Raw genomic sequence first — 24,513 nt, forward strand, 5'->3', positions numbered from 1 at the left:
TGTCTTACTGTGAGGCCACCTTTAATGTGCACCTCTCTTAGCAGGGGACTTGTTTGCTGCAGAAAAGCAAACTCTGTATGCTTCCCAGCCTGCCTGTTCTGTGGTGTCATGCAAGCCCATTACTGCAGCATCTGAATGCGCATCTTTTTCTGATATGGCCCTGCTTAAAACGTATGACACGCCATTTTGGGAGGACAGTGACCCAGACAAAATCTGTAGCAAACTGCCATGGCAACTTTTTACAAGTTGGTGTGACGTTATCTATTATCTGAATGGCTTAGTTACATTTGCAGTCTGGCATGGATAAAATAAGACTGTAGATATGCTTGCATAGTCTGATCTCCCAGAAAGTCAAAAGTCAGCTTTGGTGAGCATGAACTAAAAAGTTCAACTGTTGGAACTTAATTCTAAAGTTTGGCTTTTGTTTGAGAGCCTTTTTCTTCTGGAGGGGTACTTAGAAGACTAAATTGCTCTCTAGGTCAGATGGCTCAATCAGTATTCCACCTGAAGTGAAACTGCTTGGGGTTCATGTAGAATACACTTTCCTTGCACACTCTTTTCATACTAGTGCCACCAGACAGTAATGTGATAGGCTTGTTTGTTTTAGAAAGGATTGTTCTGTTTGGGGTGTCATAAAAGGTTGGTGTCAACGCTATTTATTTTTAAATGAAGATTCTCTGAAAAGTCCACACAGCTAGGATTGCTCTTCCATCTGCTTTTTCTGCTCACTTCCATGCCTCTAAGAAGGAAGAGTGTATGGCACAAGTTTGCAGGATTTTTGAAGCATGGCTATCTGAAACACTTGCATGAAATCTTGTGGAAGTTATTAAACAGCATTGCTTTTTTTAAAGGACTTCTGTCCCAAGTTGTCATGATTTTAGGATCAACTCTCTTTGGAGCCTGACTTTTTTGGAGAGAGGCAGATGATATGAATATGAGAGCATACCTTGCAGAGTGCCACTTCTGCCTGTTTCAGGTGGGGGAGTCATGTTATGTTCATCTGACAGCTAGCTCAAAGCATAGCAATTCCTGTTTCTGACGTTCTGGAAAATCAAATGCGACGTACAATGAATTCCTCTAGTTTTCAAGTTTACTTTTAACCATGCTATTGAAGCAGTCTGCATTTTCTTAATTCTTCTACTTACATAATTGTAGTGTAAGAAAGAAAAAACAAAAAAAAAAGGGCAAAAGTATGAGACCATTATGAAGCCTTTAGGTACAGTACAAGGTTTACAGATCTCTTTCTTCTCCCAGAGGATGCCAGCCCCCATCAGACTGCGGGAGTTGATCCGGACCATCCGGACAGCAAGAACTCAGGCAGAAGAGCGTGAGATGATCCAAAAGGAATGTGCTGCTATCCGGTCATCCTTCCGAGAGGAAGATAACACATACCGATGCAGAAATGTTGCAAAGCTGCTGTATATGCACATGCTGGGATACCCTGCACATTTTGGACAGGTAGGTCAGAGTTCAATGCTTGCTGTGCTATGCGCATATGCCAGTCTGCTTTGTGTGTTTTGGGCACATTGACTTTTTCGGCGCATTCCTAGCTGCGGTTTTGCTCTCTGCTCTTTGGGATGTTTTGAGGTCTGTCTTCACGTACGTTCTGAACCTATGTTAGTTAGTTTTGCCTTTGTGAGATCTGCTGTTTGGAGACTTACATGTTTTGTTATGAAGCTTAGGGTTAGTCTGCTTATGCCAGACTGCTCCTCATCGCCAGTGTTTTCTGCAGAGCTGTAGTTATTAAACCACATTCTCGTACATACGGATATTTCTAAATGGGCTCAAAAGAGCACTTTGGAGTTCTGTCTCTGATGGAAAATACCAGATGCTTCAAAGGAGTTTCTATACTGTTTTCCTCCTAAAGCAATCCATTCTAGGAAGATAAGAGCTGGTCTGTTCCCAGCAATAAGAAAAATTGATATTCCTTATCCCCATCTTAGTGAGGTGACTTGGAGAATGCTGGTATGAGTTTTCCATCTCTTGGCTTATTTTTGATGCGCTATTTTTGACACAGGTAGATTGTGGAAAAGGGAGACAGGAAGATGGAAGTTCCTGATCTACAAGATGTTCTTCAGGTTGAGCTTTTCTTAGTCTTTGGGGCATAGTCTGTTTTGCTTAGAAGCCAGTAAGTGTCCTGTTAGTAGCAATCCAACCTAGGCCTTCCATAAAGCTAAATAAAAAGTCCATCAAATTGTTGTATCCCTTAAGTAGCTTTATGTCTTGGGAGTCTATTCATTCATGATGGGATTTACCAATCCTGACATGTCTCACTGAAACAGTAAACTCAAACCACTGAAATCAAATTCCAAATAGTCTTAGTGTTAGGGCTGTGCTATTGCATATAAACTGCATCATCTTACTTCTACATCATTGGATTCTCCTCTCGGGGTAAGGAGTTGTTACATAAGAGCAAATGAATTTGTGTGTTATACTGTTCTTAACACTTCACATAGCCAGACTCCCTGGTCCAAGAGAGAAACTTCCTGTCACAAAAATTAAGGCTAAGTATCTAAGAGCTGTAAGAAGAATGAAAAGTGTTACAGATAAGTGTCATCTAAAATTTCTACATTTCACCTATGTTAGGAACATGTTTAAATTTTATTTGGTTTATTTTATCTTGTTATTCAAGTATTTAATCCCATATATAGAAGACTTAATAATTTTTCAGTTTCTGCTTTGGTCAGTAATGGTAAATTACCTCTTCACTCAGTGAAAGAAGGATAAAACAGATTATTCAATACCTATTATTGCTGGGGTTGCTGCATCTCAAACAGAAGCATCTGTGCTGACTGTTTTGGGAACAGAGTGCTTCATTTGATGGCCTTGGTTCTCATGTAGTTCATCAGCTGCACTTTCAGGATGGTATAAGGGCCCAAGCCTGAGAAGGGATTTTAACAAGTATTCTCCAAGTAAGTTGCAGACCTTTGCATGTCCTCAAGGCTTATAGCTGGAAGGAATCTTTCAAAGTGCTTATGTTGTGTAGGTGGAATGTAGTTTGTGTGAGTTGGGGACCTGTTGAAGAGACATGCTGTTCCAGCAGTGGAGTCTTGTGGATAGACAGTCCAGCATTGCATACAGGAAGTTTGAGAGTGACAGGATAAATATGCAGCACATATGTTTCAGTGAAAACAGAAGAGAGCCACAGGCTGTGTTAGACAGTCTCTCTTAAAGATGTAAGCAGACATCTGACTTCAGCAAACAGTGTGGATGGGGTAACCAATAATAAAAGAGAATTTAGAGAAGGCGTCAGAAGTAGTGAATAGTTGATCTACTTCTTTCCAAGCCAGGGATCCTCAATTTTGACTGAGGATATCTTATACAGAAATATGAGCATGAGCACTGTATTTAGCCAGTGCATGCTGAGATGCAGTGGATGGCAAGCTGTCTCTTGAGCGTGTGCAAAGGCCGTTTGTGCAAGTTTAGAAGTTGTCAGGCAGCTTGGGCAAATGGTGAAATAACTTTATTATTATTGTCATTATTTCTACCTGCAAAAAAATTCCAGTTGGAAGAGTGGCTATGTCAGTAAAAACTCAGGTAAGTTGTAGTCTGGCTATATGCCTGTATCATATCTGGCTTTACTAATGTATCTGTTACAGTACTGATGTAGCAGATTTTAATGGTTCCTTTGAATGAAATGGATATAATGGTATCAAGATTTCTTCCACTAATTAGACCTAGTAGGACCTTCAGCTGATCATGTTTCTCAGTATTGCTGTGCATGAAGCTAGTTTGCATGTATTTGTATACAAGTGAAAAAAGAACTCAACAGCCTTTCACAGGGTAAATTTCAATAATCTTTCAAATTCAAAAGTATTAGAAATATGTCTGACAGTATCTGTTGCAGTCATTAGTTTCCTTCTGCTTTTTCTTAGTCATTCGTCTTCTGCCTTTGTTGGCTGTTACACTGTAGCTTAGATGTCATCAATTCTACATTGCATTGTTGCAGAGGGTTGTATAAGAAAGTATCTTGTAAACCTGAGGAAGAAAATTGGTTCAGTGGTGCATTATTCTTTTACAGAAAGCACCGGAAAGATAAGAGGTCAATATCTAGTGTTCTGTACCTTATCCCTGGTTGATCTTGCCCGTTTGTGCAAGTTCAGTTATCCTTGTGGATGACTGATCTTATTGTTCAGAGGTGTTTCTTCAGTCTAGATTTTCAGCCCCTTTTAAATCTAGCAAACTGAACTTGCTTTCTTTCTAGCTTTTTCTTACCAGTTTATCACCCTGCACTAGCCAGGTGTTCATATGTGACAACTTCTTGCATAGTTGAGTTGTATGTTCTGATGCCATGCAGGTGTAAGAACTTGTCAGTGGCTAGGCTATAGCACGCACTTTCTCTGGCACTTCAACTTTAATTTTCTTATCAGTATCCTGTACAACTTTACCTTCCTGATGTGTGTGTGCTTCTTGCATCTCACCTGTTTCTGTTGCCCTGTTCAAGCTTCCCTATAGCTAGGGATCATGAAAAACTTTTCATGATGCCCTGTATTTTTGCCTGTGCATGCCCCCTTTACTTCCTTTAAAATGGATCTGTTGCAAGCTTTGTCTGACCCCTCCTTAAACCTATTGTGTATGCTTACTTGCTGCCCCAGCTAGTTTGTAAAACAGACTTAGGGGATGTGTTTTTGAGGGGTAGGTCTCTTACCTGTTTTGAGAAGCCATTTCTGCTACCTCCTGTCTCGAAAGTAGATATTGATTATACCTGGTGAGTTATCTGTTAGAGAAAAATATTTTAGTGCATATTAATGTCAGAATATCTCTGTGGTTGATGTCCCTTTTTGTAGTAAGAAAGTGTTAAGTTTAAAAATGGGTTAGCAATTAAATTCTTAAATAGCTGAGTGCAAGTGGCAGCTATGCATGTTATCTTAGGGATCTCCTTTATGCTGTTGAACACGGTTGACATTTCTATGTGGTGAAAAGGAAGTTTGTAGTGGCTACAATGCATATGATTTTAGTCGAACTTCAGGTTTTCAAATAGAAATTACAGAGCAGCACAAAAACTTAACTACCTCTGACTGTATCTAAGGTTTACCTAGCTAGCAATTTAGTTACAGATCATAATAAACAAAAACTGGTTTTGACAAAACTTACAGAGCATCGATCTTCTCTGGTAGGTAGATGGACCCATTTAAGCCTGGTTCAGAAGTTTCCAGTGCATATCAAACATGACACATGATCTAGATTTCTTCACGATTTTGTTTTTAATGATGGATCTCTTGTCTCTATAAATATGTTATCTTTTACTTTTGTCATCTGACATAAACCCACATATCTGGTATATCTGGGGTCATGGAAGGCCAACAGTGTCTGGTTACTTCAAGATGCAGGAGCTGCTAATGACTTTCCTGCTGGCTTGCTGGGAGCTTTGGGCAGGTCATTTAACCTTTCTTTGTTTTCCACATCTCCAAAATGGGAATAAAATATACTTTTAAAAATGCATTCTGAGAGACCTAAATGAGTAAACATCAAAATTCAAACTGTTTCTCCTCTAGCTAAGAAGTAGTTTAAGCTAATTCTGTCTTTTTTTTTTCTTTTTTTCCTTTTTTTTTTTTCCAGTTGGAGTGCCTCAAGCTCATTGCCTCTCAGAAATTCACAGACAAGCGCATTGGGTATTTAGGTGCCATGTTGCTGCTGGATGAGAGACAGGATGTCCATCTTCTTATGACCAATTGCATCAAGAAGTAAGGGTACCACCTCTCTCTCCATCAACACATGCTTTGAGGTTTCAGGGTCTGAAAGTACACTCCTGACAGTGATATTTTGAGTACTTTAGTTTTTGTTCCCTTGCATTAGAAAACTGGTATCTTCAATTTGTTGTATGCTGGTGACCATACAAGACTGTTCTAGTATGGTACTGTATTGGATGATCTTGTCTAGCTTCCTTGGAGGGAACAGAATATAAAATTGCATTGGTCCTGAAGAGGTGTATGTGGCAAACAACACTTCATTTAACTACTGTTACAGAATGGTAGTATATGTTTCTGGAGGTCATGTTAAATAAATTCAGGAAGATGAAATAACCACAGTAAGCTGCTCAGCCAGTGCAGAAGACCTCTAATTGTTGTAAAGAGCTCTCTTCCATTTCTGTAAATTAGTTATCTTCCAGCTTGCAGTAGGAAAGAGCCAGGCAAGCAGTAAAGCAGCATCAATAAAGGTCCATGCACATTTTAAATATGACTGAATCAGGATGTTTTTATAACACTGTTAAAACTTTGTAGGCTGGACTGGCTGGCCATTGTATGTCACCAAGTCATATATATTGCTGCAGCCATGTTGTCCTGTGCTTGTTTACTTGACTTTTGCTGATGAGCTCTGAAGAGTCTTCCAATTTCAAGGATCAAGGCTGCATATCCTGCTGTCTTTTTAAGGTTGGCCTAACGGTCCTGATGAATGGTTTTCCTTGGAAGCAAGGCAGCAACTGGGGATATGCTGTCTGCTTGGCATCTTGCTGAAATCAGACAAGAGGGGATGGAAAAGAATTTTTTTTTCTTTTACTACTTTTCTCTCAGTAAAATGCTGTTAAACGGGACTGTTTTACATTATAGTTTAGTAGGTGGTGATTGTTGCATTTCCAATAACACTCCTTTTCAAGATGGATGGGAGCAGGAGTGGAACAACTGGGTTCTAGTTGATGTACCCAGAGGCCTGCTTGGTTGTGTGTGGTGTGTCTGGTTTTATTATTAGTTACTTTTAGAACATAAGCCTCCCAGATATTAGCAAGTCAAGTATTGATCTTCAGTTAGACTGTGGCCTCAAAGTGCTTGGAAAGAAACTTCACAAAACTGTGGGCCTGAGGATCTGCCAACTTTGGACCTAGTGTCCAGGAGAGGAGAGACACTTGGCTAAAGATTTTTCATTGAAATGTCATACCTGTGAGGCAATTCCATTAGATCCAGGCTGCTAGGTTAACACCTCTTTTGACTGTTCATGCTAAGTTGAATTTGTGTGATAAGGATGTAGTGAGTTTGAACTGGAAATGGGTCAGACTGAAGCTGAGCAAAACTGGTGGACAGCTTCCCACTGTCTCAGTGGGTTGTTTATTGCTTTCTCCTTTGGCTTCTGTATGTACTACTTTGTCTTGCTTTTATTTAGACATTAAGGTATTTGATTTATGGCATTTTCTTTCATTATTTTAAAGCAAGACCTAGATTTTTGATACAAAAAAAGTGAGCACCCTTGTGAAGCATGTACTTGCTATACACACGGCTTTATGTAGCTGCTGAAAATTTGTTAAAGGAAGGAAACAAAAAAACAACCCATTTAGTGGCATGTGCTATCTGTTCCTCCATCTGCATGTTGCCATAGCTGCTTGATGTTACAACTGGAATACTGTCTCTTGCTTTTCTGCACGTTGTGCGCGTTTAGTTACATAGCACTCGTTGCCCCAGCTCTCCTGTCATGCAATCCACAGCTCCCCTCGCCTCCCAAACCAGGAACCGTATTTTTTACTTTCTTCAACATTGTTGAATCCTGGATACTGTGGCGACATGAGTACCAAATAGTCTCGTGGAAAAGTAGCATAGAACTAAGTTTTAAAGGCTGTTGGGATTGCCATGTGGAAGCTATATTGTCTTGTAGTTAGTGTGACATTGGTAGCTGGCCTCATGAATAGCATCTACTGTTAGGTGGTTTAACTTCTTATTGACCACTACTTGCAGCTTCCAACTTGCATATGAATAGTCAGGATTGCTAAACAAAATTCATGTATGGATTATATTCAAGGTGTGCGAGTGGTGGGGTTTGCGGTTTTTACTCAGGATAGAGGATATATTTACATAGATTTTTATATACTGTTTGGTTTGTAAATGCAGAAGCTAAAGCCTATCCTAGAACGTGTTTAAATTGGGACAACTCACAGAGTCACTGCAGGACTGTACTTCATATTAGGTTCTTTCCTGCATGCAAGTTCCAAAATACGATGTTTTGTCTTTACTTCAGAAGTTTTAATGGGATTCTTTGTGGTCTTCCCTCATCTCAGCTCAATCCCTAGATACCCACCTGATAGTTTTAACCAAGTACTTTGTTTTTATAATTGAGGATTCTAAGTAGAAGTAGTAGCAAACCCTGTGGTACATGCACTCAAAGCTGCTGCTGTTCCTTAAGGCATGCTCCCAAATAGTTGAGAATCTGGAAAGTTCTGCTGGGCCATGTGTGCAGCCAGTTTGATGACTGTAGATACAGATGCCTTTTTTTTTTTTCTTGTGTGCAGGTTCTCTTTGTGCATGCTGATTGGCTTTTTTTTTTCTCCTTTACAGTGACCTTAATCACAGCACGCAATATGTGCAGGGGCTGGCACTCTGCACTCTTGGCTGCATGGGTTCCTCAGAAATGTGCAGAGACCTTGCAGGAGAGGTGGAAAAGCTCCTCAAAACTTCCAACTCCTATCTTAGGAAGAAGGTACTTCAGGGAACTTTTGAATACTTTATTATGGATTAAAACTCAAGATTGATTGGATACCTGATAATATCTGGAATACTAGATGGCTTGGATCACACTGGCTGAGCATTTTCCCAGTGTGCAAGACAGATAGAGGTCAAAACTCCCTGTCTGTCTATAGCAGGAATGTGTGTAAGCCTCTAAAAGTCAAGCCTCCAACAGATGAGGCAGTTGTTTCTATTTTGATACTCTCTACCTTAAGGTTATTGATGGTAATGTGAACACCCACCTGTTCACAGATGTTAACCCCAAACTTCTAGTAATCAGTTTTATTTCTATATCTTCTCAGATAAGTGCAGAGAAACTTTGATCATTAACAATGCAGGCTGATATCTGAAGATTTGAACCTATTCGATCTCTTCTGTTGATGATGACAGTAGTATGTGAGATAGAAAGGTTAAGGGCTTGAAATGGGCAAACAATTGTAAATTATCTTGTTCGCATAGGAAGTGTGCTGCAGCATCTGCAAACTGTAATCACCCTTGTTCTTTTAAATTTATTTCATTGTTAAGTCTTGGGGAGGGTGGGGAGCAGTACAGTTCAGGAAGAGATGCATTGTTACTTCTTTGTCTAGTGTTGGATCTAGAGAGAGATTGGAGAGAAAGCAATGCAAAGAGGTATTGCTGTATTCTGGGAAGAGGCCCTCAGTGCACTTGATTCTCAAGCAGCTGCAAAGAATAGTGTCTCCTGTTGCTTCTGCACCCTAGAAGAAGTAGGCAATTTTTTTGCAGTATACCTTTGTTTTTCATAGGACCCATCACCTGCAGGAGGAAGTTATTTTGTGGGGAAAGAGATGATATTCAAGGGAAAGAAAATGAGCCATAATTTGACATAAACTCAATTATTTGCTTCCAATGCATCATCCCCTCCTTAGCAACAGGAAGACACACTGAAGTAGCCGTATTAAAGGCAGAGCTGCTTTGCAGTTAATATCACGTCTGAAGTGAATAATGTAAAAATGAACCATTGCTCGTGGGAGTATTACTTTGTAGCCCAGTGCTTCCCCCCTGACTCATGGTAGCTTTATTGAACTCTTCTCTGTGATGCTGTTTAGTATCACTTGTAGTAGAGAGGTGGAAAAATGTACCATAAACTTTCCAGGCCTATGTATGTCATGAAATTCATTATAGTTCCCTCTGTGCTAGATGTTCTCAAAACGTGCATTGTTGTCATTACAGTATGTACTAACAGAGCTGTTTTTCCTGTACAGGCAGCATTGTGTGCTGTTCATGTCATTAGAAAGGTGCCTGAACTCATGGAGATGTTCCTGCCAGCCACCAAAAACTTGCTGAATGAGAAGAACCATGGTAATATCCGAGACTCTACTTAGCAAGGCTATGACATTCCTTACGGGATGGTGCACTTGATACCTAAGCATTTTGTTTGGAAGGAATTGTTGAGGTGTATTTGTATGATTTGTTTCTTCCCAATTCTATGCAGTGAAAGCAAATGTCCTTCAGAAGGAAGGGATTTGTATGATTCTGCAAGTCAGAAGGACTTTTACATGGCATGGTGACAAAAGGAACTCTCTCCCTGTTTTTTGATACACTTCAGAGTGGGTGCAATGGGAAAGTTTGTGATTTTTATCCAATACACTGCCTAAAGGGGCTCTAAAGTGCACTTTTTGGGTGGGGTTTTTTTGTGTGTCTTCTGTTAGCGTAGCACTATAGGATTCTCTGACATTATTTTAGCAGGCATTGCCAGGACTGAGATACCTATGTCACTGTCAGGAAAGTCTTTCTTCAGTGCTGTTTTTCATCAGAACTACATCATAAAACAGATTCTCACTTTAATGGTCCTTTGTGAGATTATTCTGTTTGAATACATTTTCTTGCACAAGTGCTTCCAGAAGATTATTTAAAGAGAAATACTAACATTAACACCTTGACTAATTTGTATCAAGCCTAGTGCTCACTTCCCAAAGTCTTAGTCCTGTGGCACATCTGCAATAAGCATGTGCCTTAAAAAAAAAAAAAAAAAAAAAAAAGGTGGGCGTACTAGTAGTTCTACAGTAGATGTTCGCACTGCTGAAAACCCATCACAGGGAGAAGTTCTGTCAAGACAAGGTAGCTGTAAGTGCCAACAGTGCTAACGGGTCACAGTAGCTTCCTGAGAAGCTATTGTTTCCTTTTTTTCCTTTTTTTTTTCCCCCTGCATGTGTTATAAACCTTTGAGGTACAGGACGGTTTGCATGTGGAATGTCGGTCATGTGTGTGCAGCTAGTTTATCTTGATTTAAAATGTGATGATCAGAATGTTTAGACAAGGCACTGCTTCAAGTAGGCAATGTTTTGTTAGACTCTGTCAGTAAGTGATGCTTGTGTGATCCAACTTGGTAGCATGAGATCCTCTGTCTTTGTCTCGTGTAACCCTGAAAAGCTTAGAGCTGTTTTGTTCCCTCTGTAAAGATGGGAATGCTCCTCTTCAAGCCTTGGCCAAGCAGAGAATTGAGTCTAGGTTCACCTGAATTCAAGAACCGGATCATCCTTTCTGCTTTCCTCATCCTTAAGTATCAGCATCTCCTTTCCATCAGTCTTAGCCATGGGCTTTGTATTGAGCTTTCACTGAAGCAGAACATATAAAACCCTTTCAGCAGCCCTTTGGGAGATCTCAGTGATAAGCAGGCTGTGACACAAACTGTATAGGTAGATATTTATGTACTTCAAAACAGATTTTGCATAGAACCTGCAGTAGGTCAGAAAGCTGCATAGATTGTGGAATATAAATGCTGTCATGTCTGTAGAAAATATTGCTTATTAAGCAAGCTTCTAATCTCTTTCTGAGTCAGGACTTCTCCACTACAGACTTAACAGCTACAGAAAATGAGTAACTGAAAAAGCATCTGAGGAGGATTGCTGTGTTACAGCTGAATACAGATGTAAAATAATGCTCATTGTTGAAGTTGCATGCTTTACAAGGCTATATCTTGCTGACAAGTTATCTAGCATTGACATCTAGTTGAATGTTTTGTAACTGACTTGCCTTTTCTAAATAATTTCAGAGACACTTTGACTGGGTTTCGTTAAGGCAGGGCACAAGCAGCTGGCTGCCAATGTGCAGACACTGGCTTGACCAAGCAGTCTATTATAATCTTTCTCTAGACTGAGTTTTGAGACCACCTGAGGAGGGTCCAGTTCAGGTCGCATAAGGTCAGCTAGGGTACCCAAATCAGAAGAGAAAATCAGGAAGCATGAGGAACCCAACACCTACAATGCAATTAACATATATCATCCTTCTAGAGTCTTATGTTTGTATAGAATCATAGAATGGGTTGGGTTGGAAGGGACCTTAAAGATCATCTAGTCCAACTCTGTTACCACCTGACTGTATATTTAGTATGCAGATTTCTGCAGATACAGTCCAGTTTCTCTCCTCTATTGGCCTTGAGTTGTAGCTTTAAGACATGAGCACTTTGTTACCTGCTTTCCCTTGGGCACAGCTGCAAGCGCAAATGTATTTTGGGGTAGATATGTTGATTGAAGAAGAATATTCTTTTAATGATTTCCTGTTGTTTCCGTAGGATCTTTGTCACATGTATGGAGCCAGTGAAATTATGTTAAATGTAATACTTTTTTCCCCTCCTCACCTTTAGGTGTTCTTCACACATCAGTTGTCCTCCTCACAGAGATGTGTGAGAGAAGCCCAGACATGCTTGCACACTTTAGAAAGGTAAGTGTGAACTGGTAATACTGAAGAGTTAATATTCATGCTTTTGTTTGTGGTGGGTTGGCGGGTTTTGAGTATTTGGGTTTTTGGAGTTTTTTAACCGATGCATTCTCTTAGTCTCCCTAGTGAAAGCAGTGTGCACATCTTAATAAAATCCTTACAACTGTTTGGGTGAAGAATTTAATGATCCTGTCTGTTATCAAAATTTTTTAAAAAATCATTAAATTTAGGAATTTTATGTGTATCTAGCCCTAATCCCCTTCAATAAGTGGGTAAGTTACAAAACATCAGTCTTAAGACTGTGCAGTATGTAACTCATCCTAAACTTAGTTTTAAAGTGTCCTCTTTGAAGTTCCCGTGGGTTTTTTTCCACTCTTTGTAGCTAAATGCATAGTGACATTGGAATCACAAATGTGTTAAACTTAGAGGCAAAGACAGAAAACTGAGGCTTATACCGACACCTGAATGCCTTAACCACAGCCACACAATTTTATAAACTCAGGTCAAAAATATCAATGGGGGTTCTAATTCTGTAGATAACTCATCTCTGGTGCATGCCATATTACGTCATTTTCCATTTTAACTTAAAGGTTTGAGGGTGAACGTTACTCTTCCTCCTCTGGTTAGGAATGTTTGCTTCTCCTTCCCCCCCAGCACAAACTTCCTTATGCTGTTTGCTATAACTTGCTGTGCAGTATTATTGCCATATGACACTACCAATAGAAGGGCATCCGAAAATTGCATTGATTGTCATGCTGAGTTCTTGGTCAAAGAAGGAGAAGTTGAACAAAGCTGGTAGAACATAACCAGCTGTTTGCTCCTGAAAAGTCTTAAAGGTGCTTATTTATTTGCATGCCCAGTTTACTGTTCTTCCTTGGCTTGTCTATATCATTAGGGATTTCAAACAGTACATCTTTTTCATGCATCTTAGCATTTTGGCATGCATCTTCCCTTGCCCTGATTGTGTATGTCAAAGCAGGAATGAAGGTGCGACTAGGGTCATCTTGAAGGTAGCTATCCCTGCTACTAATTGCTCAGTTAAGGTGATAGTCGTGGGAAAAGAGAGAAGAGCTGAGACCACAAAATTTAGGTACTAGGTACATTCTTTTCTAGCTATCTCTTGTAGTTGTTTATGCTGTGAATGGTATAACATTGATCTGTCCCTAATGCCTGCTTCGTCTGTTTTGTCCCTTTTGTCTATTTGGAATCCTGCTGTGTGTTAGAATGAAAAGGTAAGAGTTAATTCTTCTAGATGGTGCATGCTTGCATTGAATCTGTAGATGTTTGTCTCTTGTGAGGCAGCGCCTCTTAATGCCACATTTGTGATTGATGCCACATGCTTAGTTCGGTTGTATTTGTCTAATGCTTTTTGTGTGCTGGTCTTGTCTTGTCACTAAACCTCTATACCCATGGCAGCCCTGAATCTCAGTTGTGGCCTTTTCCAAACATGAGCCTGCTTTCCTCAAGCTCTCCCTCATTTGAGGAATACTTTAGGGAATGTTTTTGTGCCTACGCAAACTGTAGCCCTGGGCTTTCTTCTTATTGCAAACTGGGCTTTGTGTTTTGACTGAATCATGAGGTAACTTTGAGTGATTCCCAAAAGGGAGCAGGAGAGATGGTTACTTAGCTGTGCCTGTAAGTGGGCTTACTGTGCTGCAAAGAGCTACTGAGTATGGCTGCATTGCTGATATCTTTCATGGGTGTAATCTGACTACAGAAGATTGGGGGGGTGGCCCTCAACCGATCTCCATGGCTGTAATGTTTCCCTTTGTTTGTTCTGTCCTCAGTCCTGATAACTCTTGTGTGTTAGAAGGCAAAGAAAATATTAATTAGGGTTCCAGGAATGCTCCAGCAGGTCACTCCACTTGTCTGTTACTCTGTCCTGAGGGAACACGTTGCAGCACCCTTTGGTTCATTCCTCTTTAAGGCAGATAATAGGAAATTCATGGTTTGTTTGTTTTTATGAAATGTACGTTTTCAGAGGAGTATGTAATTCCTGAAGAGTGAAGGTAGGAATAGATGATGGGGAAATTCAGCTGGTTTTCTTCTTGCACTGTACCACAGAGGTACAGGACTTTAGTCCAGAAAACATTGCCCATGTAGTATGTCCATATGCAGCTTTTGTGCTCTATAAGTCACATTGTACTTTTGACACTTTCTGCTACTGTCTGTCCTGAATCTGAAACACCATCTTGATTTGATGTTGTCAGAAGTGGCAACTTTACTATAAGCAATCTCTGATATGGTAAACATTTAATGTGAATGCAATCCCTGACTCATAGTAGGTATACACAATCCCTGACTCATAGTAGGTATACATGAATGCAGGAGCAGCCCATCTCAAGGACAGGAAAATTAAAGTCTTAAGGGTGAATTTGTTGGGAAGGGTTTTGTAGAGAACATTTTGATAATCTGTAATTGTCATGCATGGAGTTGAGAGAAAGAATGATGCTGTCCTGGTGCTAGCCATGCTTCAGGAATGAAAAACCACTTAGTGCAGCCACCATAACACTTCTGTCTAGTTTGTCACCTCACCTTCAGCCAGTGTCTGGGTTATTTTAATAATAGCAGCACTGAGGGGGATAGAAGAAACTTTCTATGGAAGGAATAAAGCTTGTAGAGCTCTACATATCTACATCATCCACCAGGAGTGGTTTTTCTCTTACAGTTGAGTGAAAATGAGTCCAGTTTCTTTCTTTAAACCTTAAGATTTTTCATAGGATGTGTTGGAAATGAGCTTCCACTTCAACCCTGAGGCTATTTTGTTACTCATAGCTGCTCTGAAGGTTTTTGGAGATAAATATTAAGTTTGTTATAGCTTGTCGCTTTAATGATTGGCTTATTTGCCACGTTCTGCCCTGAACTGATTACTTGTTCAGCATGTGTGAGATCTATAGAGAAATGCTGTTACGGTTCCTCAGAGTTGTCCTGACAGATGCAGTGCATTGCTAGAGATGCCTAAGATGGAGTTGAACCAAACTTTGGCAAATAGGTAGAGTTTCTTCAAAGCTGTGTACAAGTCTTGAAAGGTAACTTATTTTTATGGGTAAATGTCTACTGGGAGACCAGTGCCATCAACATCTGAGGAATCTGAACTGCTTCTGAAAGTTTTTTAGCCTGCACAGTTGGAAAGAAACTTTAAAATATGAACAGTGTAAGTTGATGCGATTTTGTGCTTCCATCAGTTTCTCTGCTATTATGCAGAACCCTTCTAACAGCAGTGAAGCAAAGAATTCAGTCCGTTTAGTATTGCTGCTCTTGCCAAGAAGTTTGGGATGAGGAGGGGGAGAATAGACCCTAGAGCTACTTGCAGGGAAGAAGTAGTCTAACAACAGAGCCCTGGGGGAAGGCTGAGGGAAATCCATTCTCAACCCTATTTGGAAACTCTTAGAGAGGAAGCAGTTCACACAGCTTTTCTTTCTAGAAGCTAAGTTGGATGGAGTGTCAAACTTGAAGGAATTCCTAATAATTTACTCTAATCATAGCAGTACAGGACTTGAAAAGATCAAAACTCTTCACTATGCCTGATGCTTCCATGGAGATGTTGCTGAAAATGAGTCAGGACCTAATGTAAAGCCCCCAAGCGAAGTCCTGGAGTTATACCATTTTAATAGTCCCAGCACATCCCCTTTTCATGAAGAGAGGGATTTAAGTTGGTATTTCCTCTCGGGTCTCAACAGCAAAGCTCTGGTAGATGTAGTACTTTAAAGATACAATATGGTGCTCAGGTCCCAGCTTAACTGTTTCTAGTTGTGCCTTAGCTAAGCTGTAGGTATTCATATAACATCAGCTCTAGGTATGCAGGTTGCACTTTGTGGAAAAATCCATAGACTGACTTGCTTTCAAATACAAGATTTGTTCTTGGACCTGTACTTCAAAGCTGGGAGGGCGGGGGAAGGAACAACACCCTAATATGACATCTCTCTTCTTCACAGCTTGTTCCCCAATTAGTTCGTATTCTGAAGAACCTTATCATGTCTGGGTATTCACCAGAGCATGATGTGTCTGGGATCAGTGACCCCTTTTTGCAGGTAAGAACTGATGCGAACAGTGATTAATAGCTTTAAGTCTAGTGCTGTGTTTTGAGACTTAGGTGTGATGATGTGGTTACCTCAGGGCAGCTGTGTCGATTTTAAGATTTTGTGTCTTTTTTAGAGCTGATTGTGCAAATGTTCTTCATCTACCTTAGTGAAAGACACCTGCCTTAGTTTAAACAGTAGTTGTAGTACCTTATCATGTTATGTGAAGTTGTGACAAAAGGAAGATGCAGCAACACATGTTGGTCTTGCAAGGCTGTGGGTAGTGGGAGTACTCCAGTTCTGGCTAGTGGGAAGAAAATGAGCACAGCATAAACCTGTTCTTGTTGGTAAAGGTCTTATTAAGGGTAAGCATTTTGCTTAGGAAAGGAAATCAGCAGCAGCTTTTGCTTCTTTGGCACTCCTCAGGAATTGTACTGGGCATTTCATGGCCCCGTGTAAAACACTGCCATCTGATGACCTTTTCTTTGCTTTATTTTATCAAACAGGTACGAATCCTGCGGTTGCTAAGAATTTTAGGACGAAATGATGATGATTCCAGTGAAGCAATGAATGATATACTTGCACAGGTGAGGTCTGCAAAGTTGATGAGCAGCTTAAACTTTTTCTTTTGGTTTCTTAATAATTTGGATTCAGCAGCACTGGTGAGGATACAGCTGCTTGCTATGCTGGGTTGAATTTTGCTGCAAGAGACACATGTTCACAGGTGTGATGCTTGTTTGCTAGGGATTGGTTAGTTTCACTGCCTGTTGTGCAGAACAGCACAAAGGGGATCTGTTTTGGATGCATTCGAGTTGCTTATTTTGTTTCTTTTCTCCAGGTTGCTACTAATACAGAAACAAGTAAAAACGTGGGAAATGCCATTCTCTATGAAACTGTGCTGACTATTATGGACATAAAATCTGAGAGTGGACTGAGAGTAAGTTGCTTTTGCTATGGCCTTTTGGTTTTTTTCCTAGGCTTGTATTAGAGTAATTTGTGTAGAGGCCACAAAGCAAAGTTGTTTCACCTAAACATAGCTCCGCAGTTGGCTCTAGATAAGACTAGCCTCTTCAGAAAATAGTGTTTGGTTGGTTGGTTGGGTTTTTTTAAATAACAAAAATAAAAAAGCAAAACTTCCTGCAGACTCTATTCTCTTGAGTGCAGGAGAGAGCCTGCCTGTGCTGTGTTTGTCTTGGCTTTTGCTCTGCTTAGGCAGCTTCTAGAGTTCTTTATGTTATGCTTTTCGCCAAGAACAGCAATGGTAGCTTTGACACATTGCCTTTAAAATCATCTTGAAACAATGAAGATGACCAGTAGCCTTTTTTTGATCACTTACCTTCCCTAACTCTTTCTGCAGGTGTTGGCCATTAACATCCTAGGCCGTTTCTTATTAAACAATGACAAAAATATTAGGTAAGTTATATGAAGTGTGTTTTGGCAACTTGCGGTTTAAAATGTGTGAGAAGCAATTACACAAAGATTATGCTGAAGTAGAGCTTTCCAGGAGACCATATTGGGAAGTACTGTTATTGGGGTTAGTATGACTGTCTAGCTTTCTTCTTTCTTGGTTGTTGTGGTTTAACCCCAGCCAGCAACTAAGCACCACACAGCCGCTCACTCACTTCCCCTCCACCCAGTGGGATGGGGGAGAGAATCGGAAAAAAAAGGTAAGACTTGTGGGTTGAGATAAGAACAGTTTAATAGAACAGAAAGGAAGAAATTAATAATGATAATAGTAACAATAATAAAATGACAATAATAATAAAAAAAGAATTGGAATATACAAAACAAATGATGCACAATGCAATTGTTCACCACTTGCCGACTGATGCCCAGCTGATTCCCGAGCAGTGATCCACCTGCCAGGCCAACTCCCCCCAGTTTATATACTGGGCATGATGTCACATGGTATGGAATATCCCTTTGGCCAGTTTGGGTCAGCTGTCCTGCCTGTGTCCTCTCCCAACTTCTTGTGCCCTTCTTGCTGGCTGGGCATGAGAAGCTGAAAAATCCTTGACTTAGTATACTAACACTACTTAATACTGATGTTTTCAGTTGTTGCTATCAACATTCTTCTCATACTGAATCCAAAACATAATGCTATACCAGCTACTATAAAGAAAATTAACTCTATCCCAGCTGAAACCAGGACATTGTTGTGTTCTTTTGTCTGTGGAAATCTTAAATGTGGTCCTGCCCTTCTTAGTTGATGAGTCTGGGTGTATGATCTAATTTTTAACATGGGATTTCTGAATCTAGTCAAGTGGTTTTTCCAATAATCTGTGAATCTCCTGTCTTGTGCCAGCTGGTCTGTGGTGATATTAAAATCAGAGTTGGCATTGGAGACCTGACAAATTAGGCAAAGACTGTGTTTTTTCTGATTGCATGCTGTTGGCAACAAGGAATTTTGGTTGTGCTTTGGTCACTATGAATCTGGACATGGAATTGCTGCAACTTCTAGAATTAAGTTCATCTCTAGGCATTTTGATTGCAAATCATGGTATAGGTAGAAGACTCTAGTGTTGGGAACTACAACTCATGCTAGTTTGAGTGTATGATCTGCAGAGGTCTAACCTTTAACTGCCTTGTCTTTTCAAAATCTTCATGAAGACTGGACAACTGACACGAGCCCAGGAACTGGGACAGGTGCTTGCCCAGGCAGCAGGATGTTGTTAGGCTTGTTACAGTTTAATGTGGTAGCTCGCCTTTGAAGATAGGCCAGGCAATCCCCTGGAAGATTTCCATTCATTACTGAGTACAAGGGAACCCTGTTCTGTTGCAAAAGAAGACTAAGTTTTGGGGGGAGTGAGAATCCGTGCCTAGAAATAAAATTCATACTGTCAACTGTTTATTACTGTATGTATTTATTGCAGATATGTAGCTTTGACATCATTGTTGAAAACTGTGCAGACAGACCATAATGCAGTACAGCGGCATAGAAGCACGATTGTGGACTGCCTGAAGGATCTGGATGTCTCCATTAAGAGGTAATTCAAATATCAGTGAAATAGGCTCTCAAGGTTGACAGCCTATGGAAAGTGAGCAGGGCATAGGGGAAAATTACAATAATCTTGGGGAACTGTAAGTGAGCCTAGTATTAAAGCATAGTATGGTTCATAGTTCAAAGAGGGTAATGAAGATGTGCAGCCACCTTCTTTGGGAAGCTGCTTCTACATTTTACACATTTCGGGTTGGGGCAGGGGGGGAAGGTTTTTCTGTTTGCTTGCATTTTTCCAAAATGGAGTCTCAATGGACATCAGATTGTGTGCTCCCAACAAGATGGAAAGCCTCTATAAAGTATGATCCTAATCAAAGCTACTCTGACATGCTCCATATTGCTTTTCTTTCCCAGATGAACAGGCAGTGCCATGTTGTCTTGAAGCAGTATTAAGCCATCCAGATAATGTATTCTTGATTAAATTTGATTAGGCAGTGGTAGAATTCAGACTTAACTTGATTGTTCAAATAATTTGCTTACAAACCATGTCCTGTTATGCATTCTTGGTGTTCATTTGTCATTTAAATGGCAGTATCTTGGTACTTCTCTAGGCAACGGGAGAGCTTGCAACCTTACTTCTCACTACAGGAGAGCTTTTTTCTGATGCTCAGTCTAAACTTCTTCCTCTGTTTCTTCTCATTACTTAGTTGTGTTAAACTGATTAGATATGCCATAGATACTCGTTCTGCTAGGCATTCTTCAAATTTATGCCCATCTTTGAATCGGATCTGGATTTTTAACAGTACTGCTTGTTCTAAGATGTACTGAATAGGAAATAAATCGGATCTGTGTCTCTTCTGAAACTTAGTGTTAATTGTTATGTAACGGGTATCACATAATCTATTTTTACAGTTGCAATCTATCCCAAAACACAAATTTGTATGGTATATGCTGAGCAAGTCAGGCTGCTGTTGCTGTTCAGTGCCAGAGTCAGCACGAAGCTAGGTTGTGGAATAGTAAGGCCCCATTTGGGTTTTGGGTAGAAGGCGACGAAAGCATTTTATTGGTGCCTGCTAGGAAAACATAGGTACGCTACAAATGACAGAGCTTCATGTCTGAGTGCTGTTGGAGGATGAAGCCTTTGAGTGATCCATCAGCAGAGCATGATGTTGCCATGCTGACACTCGTGCTGCTGACAATGCACTATCTTCATTGAAGCAATATATTGGATGTCAGAGTCCCCCAGATTTCAAGGGCTGGAACTTGAGGGAAAGACACAATACCTGGTTTTGGTTATCCAAAGCACGGCCTGTTCTCATCATCTTTTAACCATTACAGTGCATCTTTGGTCCATGTAGTATAATTAAGATTGGCTTTGCTATTTAAAGTCTTTTTGTCTGTCTGCTTAATATGATCAAACTACATGATTAGGAACTTTGTGACAGAAACGAGCTGTGTAATATGATTGAAGGTAAGCAATATGTGTTGAGATAAATGCCTGGTATTAAGGTTGCAGAGTACCTCTGTGCACCTGCAATATTGATATATCTGCTATACTGTGACTGAGAAGTTAAATGTAAATGTGGAAAACTTGTTACCCAGTAGGGTTAGGTGTAAGGGGTTGGGAACTAATTGGAGGGATGAAAACAATTCTAATAATGGTATAGGTCTTCAAACAGCCACAGATCTAGATGATAAAAGGTAACAATTTAGTTAAGTGTTTCAACCCTAATTCTGAACACCTCTGTGTCTTCTAGGTCCCTGGGGTATTAGTTGGGTAAAAAGCAAAATAACACGTTTACAGTTCACAATTCTGTGGAAATCCTTATTACAATGATAACTAGGGAGATGTTGAGAAGCAGTGCTGTCTGTATGTTTTCAGATTCTTGAGAACAAATAGCTTGTGCCCAGTACCATTGGATTGGGTAATGTGCCTGGTCTAAGTTGTTGATGTTTGATGAACATTGGGAAAATACTAAGTGATCAGAAAAAAATAACTGTGTCCATGTAGTGGTAGGTTAGCAAGCTTGACCCTGGAGGAAGACAGAAGCAGCAGGACTGCTCATGGGTTTGCTGCCAATAAATATATGAAAGGATGACAGCATAACTTATGCATCTCAAGATTATGATTTTAATGAAAATTGCTGGAGTTAAACACACACTGAAGTCTGTTCTATTCAAAGAAAGTGTATGTTAGAAAACAGACTCTAGGCTTTTTGGCATAATTTTGGATGTAATCTGTTGCACAAGCAGCAGTGCAAAATCACTGTACACATGAAGTAGTTCAGCAACTATCCAGATAATTTCAAAAGACAACTGAAATGAGGGAGGAAGTTTTTGATGTGCTGTGAGGATCTTAATCTTGTCTTCTAGTAGGCTATCAGTGACAGGCACAGAAGTATAGCATGACAGTATAGCATGAAGAGGACACAACTTGGAGGTTTGGGTTCTGGATTCCACCAGATACTAAATTTTAAGGAACAGTTGGGGTTGTTTAGTGAGGCTGTTTTAATGCCTTGTTTTAATGCATTTTAACATAACTGTTGTACAGAAATCAATCATATTTGAAAATAGTAGTCTTCATTCAAAAAATGTCAGAAGAATGGGAGACCTGTGCTAGAATCAACTACAGAAGCTTCAAGTAGAAGGGCTAAGGACTAAGAAGCCTCTGACTTCTCGATGTATGCAACAAGGAATAGCAAAGAGTCAGTACTCTGTCTAGTTGTGGTGTCAACTTGGGGAGGGGGGTGGGTTCTGAAAAGAGCACCAGGGTAACTTTGGGTTCTAGAAATCTTACGTAGTCTATCTGACCAGATAACAATAAACCTTATCAGTTAGTATTTTAAATCTCTACTGTATTTGAATCTCTAATATATGGGGATCAAAACAGGTCTCTTCTGGATCTCTGAAGCTGCAGAAAGCATGTTGTAGCATGGATTACTTATTGCAGTTGCGTGTCAGATATGACTAGCACGTGATTACAAATACTTGGACAGTCAGACCTTAACGCTGATGGACTCTGGTTGCTGAAAGATATTTCTAGCCTTTAGGACATCTGGACATCTCAACACCCCCAATCACCCTTAGGTTTTTTTTTGGGGGGTGGGTATTTATTGTCTGCCCATGAACAGGAAAATACTAGTACATTTAATGTGGAAGGCTGTTCTCACAGGATTAATAAATGTTTCTCTCTTCTTAATTAAAAGGTAAGTAGGTGGACTTGGTTTGGGTTTTTTTTACTTCACTAGGTGAAGATACTTTATTAGTTTTCTGTCTCTTGCCCTAGGCGTGCAATGGAACTGAGTTTTGCCCTTGTTAATGGGAACAATGTCCGTGGAATGATGAAAGAGTTGCTGTATTTCCTAGATTCCTGTGAACCAGAGTTCAAGGCAGACTGTGCGTCTGGAATATTTCTTGCAGCTGAAAAGTATGGAGTCAATTTACTTGCTATTAATTTTTCGTACGTCCTCAGAATTATGAGCATTTTGTGTGTTGTTCTTGCTCTTCCTTACCCCCCAAGAGAGAATATGTTGATCATCTCTTCTCCATTTGCTGATCTGTGTGTGGTTTGTCAGTTTTAACTGACTCTGAGGAACAGGACACACTAGTGCCTTGGGATACAATAGTGTGTCCCATATGGATAGTCCTCATATCACTAAACCAGTCTAGTATATGGATTTCTAATGCACTTTGGAACAGGTATTGTGCTGACGTCCTGGTCCTGCCCGGCCTTCACACACACAAATTCTCTGTGGTTTGTTGTACAAGTGAAATGATCTCATTACTGTTGAGCCATTTTAATGAGCAGCCTGACTTCGAAGCATTGTATATGCAAAGTATGGCTGCGCTGTATCGTACATTTATTATACATTATTATACAGTATTATTCATTCAGCTTTCCAACGTTGGCATTGACACAAAAAAGTCAATGTGAAGTGTGTGGTGGTTTGTTTTGTGGAGTTTTTTTGTGTGTGTTTTGTTGATGTCACCCCCTCAAGAAACAGTGGGCCAGGAAGTAACTGAATGGCAAGGTTCTGATGATGATGGGTTTCTTGCTGGTGTTGAAGGCTAGCAGCTATTGCTCTAACTTGTTTTCTTAATTTTGTCAGATATGCTCCTTCCAAACGCTGGCACATAGACACAATTATGAGAGTCTTAACAACGGTGAGTGAAATTGTGTCTCGTGTGTGTGACTATGTAAAAATCTTTTGATTCTGTAGGAAGTTACTCATTATCAAGTTGGAGATGGCTATAAAGGCCAGCAGATAACAAATGCTACAATACACAGAGGAAGAGTACTTATATGTTAGTGACCCAAGGCAGCCAGTCAGAAATACATAAACTCAGTAAATATGACTGAGTGGTTTTTTAGAAGAAATGTATGATTTCAGAAACACATAAGAATACAGTGTGTAGCATAGTTTTTCTACTGCAGTAATCACATCAGCTCTTAAATGGGGACAGCTCTTGTGCTGTCTGTGATTCCAATATACAGGGCTTTCAGGGGAGAATGAACACAGCCTTAAGTGACTTGTAGAAAGAAACGGGGTGAAACAATTTATTGCAGTTATTCCAAGTTGAGTTTATGAAAGCTTTTTAATGAAACTGTATCAGCAGCCTTCTTGTTTCTCTTCTTTGGGTGCAATTATTACTCTTTACCTACTTGAATTTCTTCATAAACATCACAGCTGAGGTGGAACTGGAGTAGTGGTTTGGCAAACAAGGGAAGAGATTGATCACTTGGGTAGGCAGTGTGTTTCCTGAGGCAAAGGAGTGGGAAGAGATTTATTTTATTAGTACGAGTGTTCAAATTTGAGAAGTTAATCAGAAAGCGAGTCTGGCTTGCGTACTATTTTGCCACCCTGAAACAGAGAAAAGTAGATTCCTCTGAACTGAGAATTGACCTTCATTAGAAGGTTGGCTGTTAAAATTGCTCTCGGATGACTTCCTTCAATAAAGTAACTTCCTTCTCTTGGCTGCTGGAAAAACCATTTATAAAGTTGTATTCATGAGACTGACTTCTGTAGACTCTTACAGATAAACATACTTTTCACTTTACCAAACTTATGAGAACTAACACAAAGACGGTATCAGCCGTTCTGGTGGGGTGACCCTGGCTGGACACCAGGTGCCCATCAAAGCTGCTCTATCACTCCCCTCCTCAGCTAGACAGGGGAGAGAAAATATAATGAAAGGTTTGTGGATTGAGATAAGGACAGGGAGAGATCATTCACCAATTACCGTCATGGGCAAAACACACTTGACTTGGGGAAAATTAGTTTAATTTATTACCAATCGAATCAGAGCAGGATAATGAGAAATAAAACCAAATCTTAAAAACCACCGTCCTCCTACCCCTCCCTTCCTCCTGGGCTCAATTTTACTCCTGATTTTTCTCTACCTCCTCTCCAGCAGTGCAGGAGGACAGGGAACAGGGGTTGCAGTCATATTG

General features: G+C 40.1%; 1 protein-coding gene and 1 non-coding gene across 4 annotated transcripts in view; both read left to right on the plus strand.

Moving 5' to 3' along the window:
• AP1G1 (adaptor related protein complex 1 subunit gamma 1) overlaps nucleotides 1-24,513 on the plus strand; it is a 52,669-nt gene that overhangs the window by 13,817 nt on the left and 14,339 nt on the right. For all 3 annotated transcript variants that reach the window (XM_049804755.1, XM_049804756.1, XM_049804754.1), the window contains 12 exons: nucleotides 1,255-1,458; nucleotides 5,560-5,684; nucleotides 8,259-8,400; nucleotides 9,650-9,746; nucleotides 12,031-12,107; nucleotides 16,040-16,135; nucleotides 16,630-16,710; nucleotides 16,962-17,060; nucleotides 17,481-17,536; nucleotides 18,997-19,110; nucleotides 22,348-22,488; nucleotides 23,171-23,225. In XM_049804755.1, the coding sequence (XP_049660712.1) occupies nucleotides 1,258-1,458; nucleotides 5,560-5,684; nucleotides 8,259-8,400; nucleotides 9,650-9,746; nucleotides 12,031-12,107; nucleotides 16,040-16,135; nucleotides 16,630-16,710; nucleotides 16,962-17,060; nucleotides 17,481-17,536; nucleotides 18,997-19,110; nucleotides 22,348-22,488; nucleotides 23,171-23,225 (1,284 nt within the window). In that variant the 5' untranslated portion in view covers nucleotides 1,255-1,257. Of the gene's footprint in view, nucleotides 1-1,254; nucleotides 1,459-5,559; nucleotides 5,685-8,258; nucleotides 8,401-9,649; nucleotides 9,747-12,030; nucleotides 12,108-16,039; nucleotides 16,136-16,629; nucleotides 16,711-16,961; nucleotides 17,061-17,480; nucleotides 17,537-18,996; nucleotides 19,111-22,347; nucleotides 22,489-23,170; nucleotides 23,226-24,513 lie in introns of those variants that run through there.
• Nucleotides 20,180-20,266, plus strand: LOC126041413 (small nucleolar RNA SNORD71). Its single transcript, XR_007506853.1, has one exon. It is a non-coding gene; the product is annotated as a small nucleolar RNA SNORD71 (small nucleolar RNA).

This window comes from Accipiter gentilis, chromosome 7, assembly GCF_929443795.1.
Source record: "Accipiter gentilis chromosome 7, bAccGen1.1, whole genome shotgun sequence".
NCBI lineage: Eukaryota > Metazoa > Chordata > Aves > Accipitriformes > Accipitridae > Astur > Astur gentilis.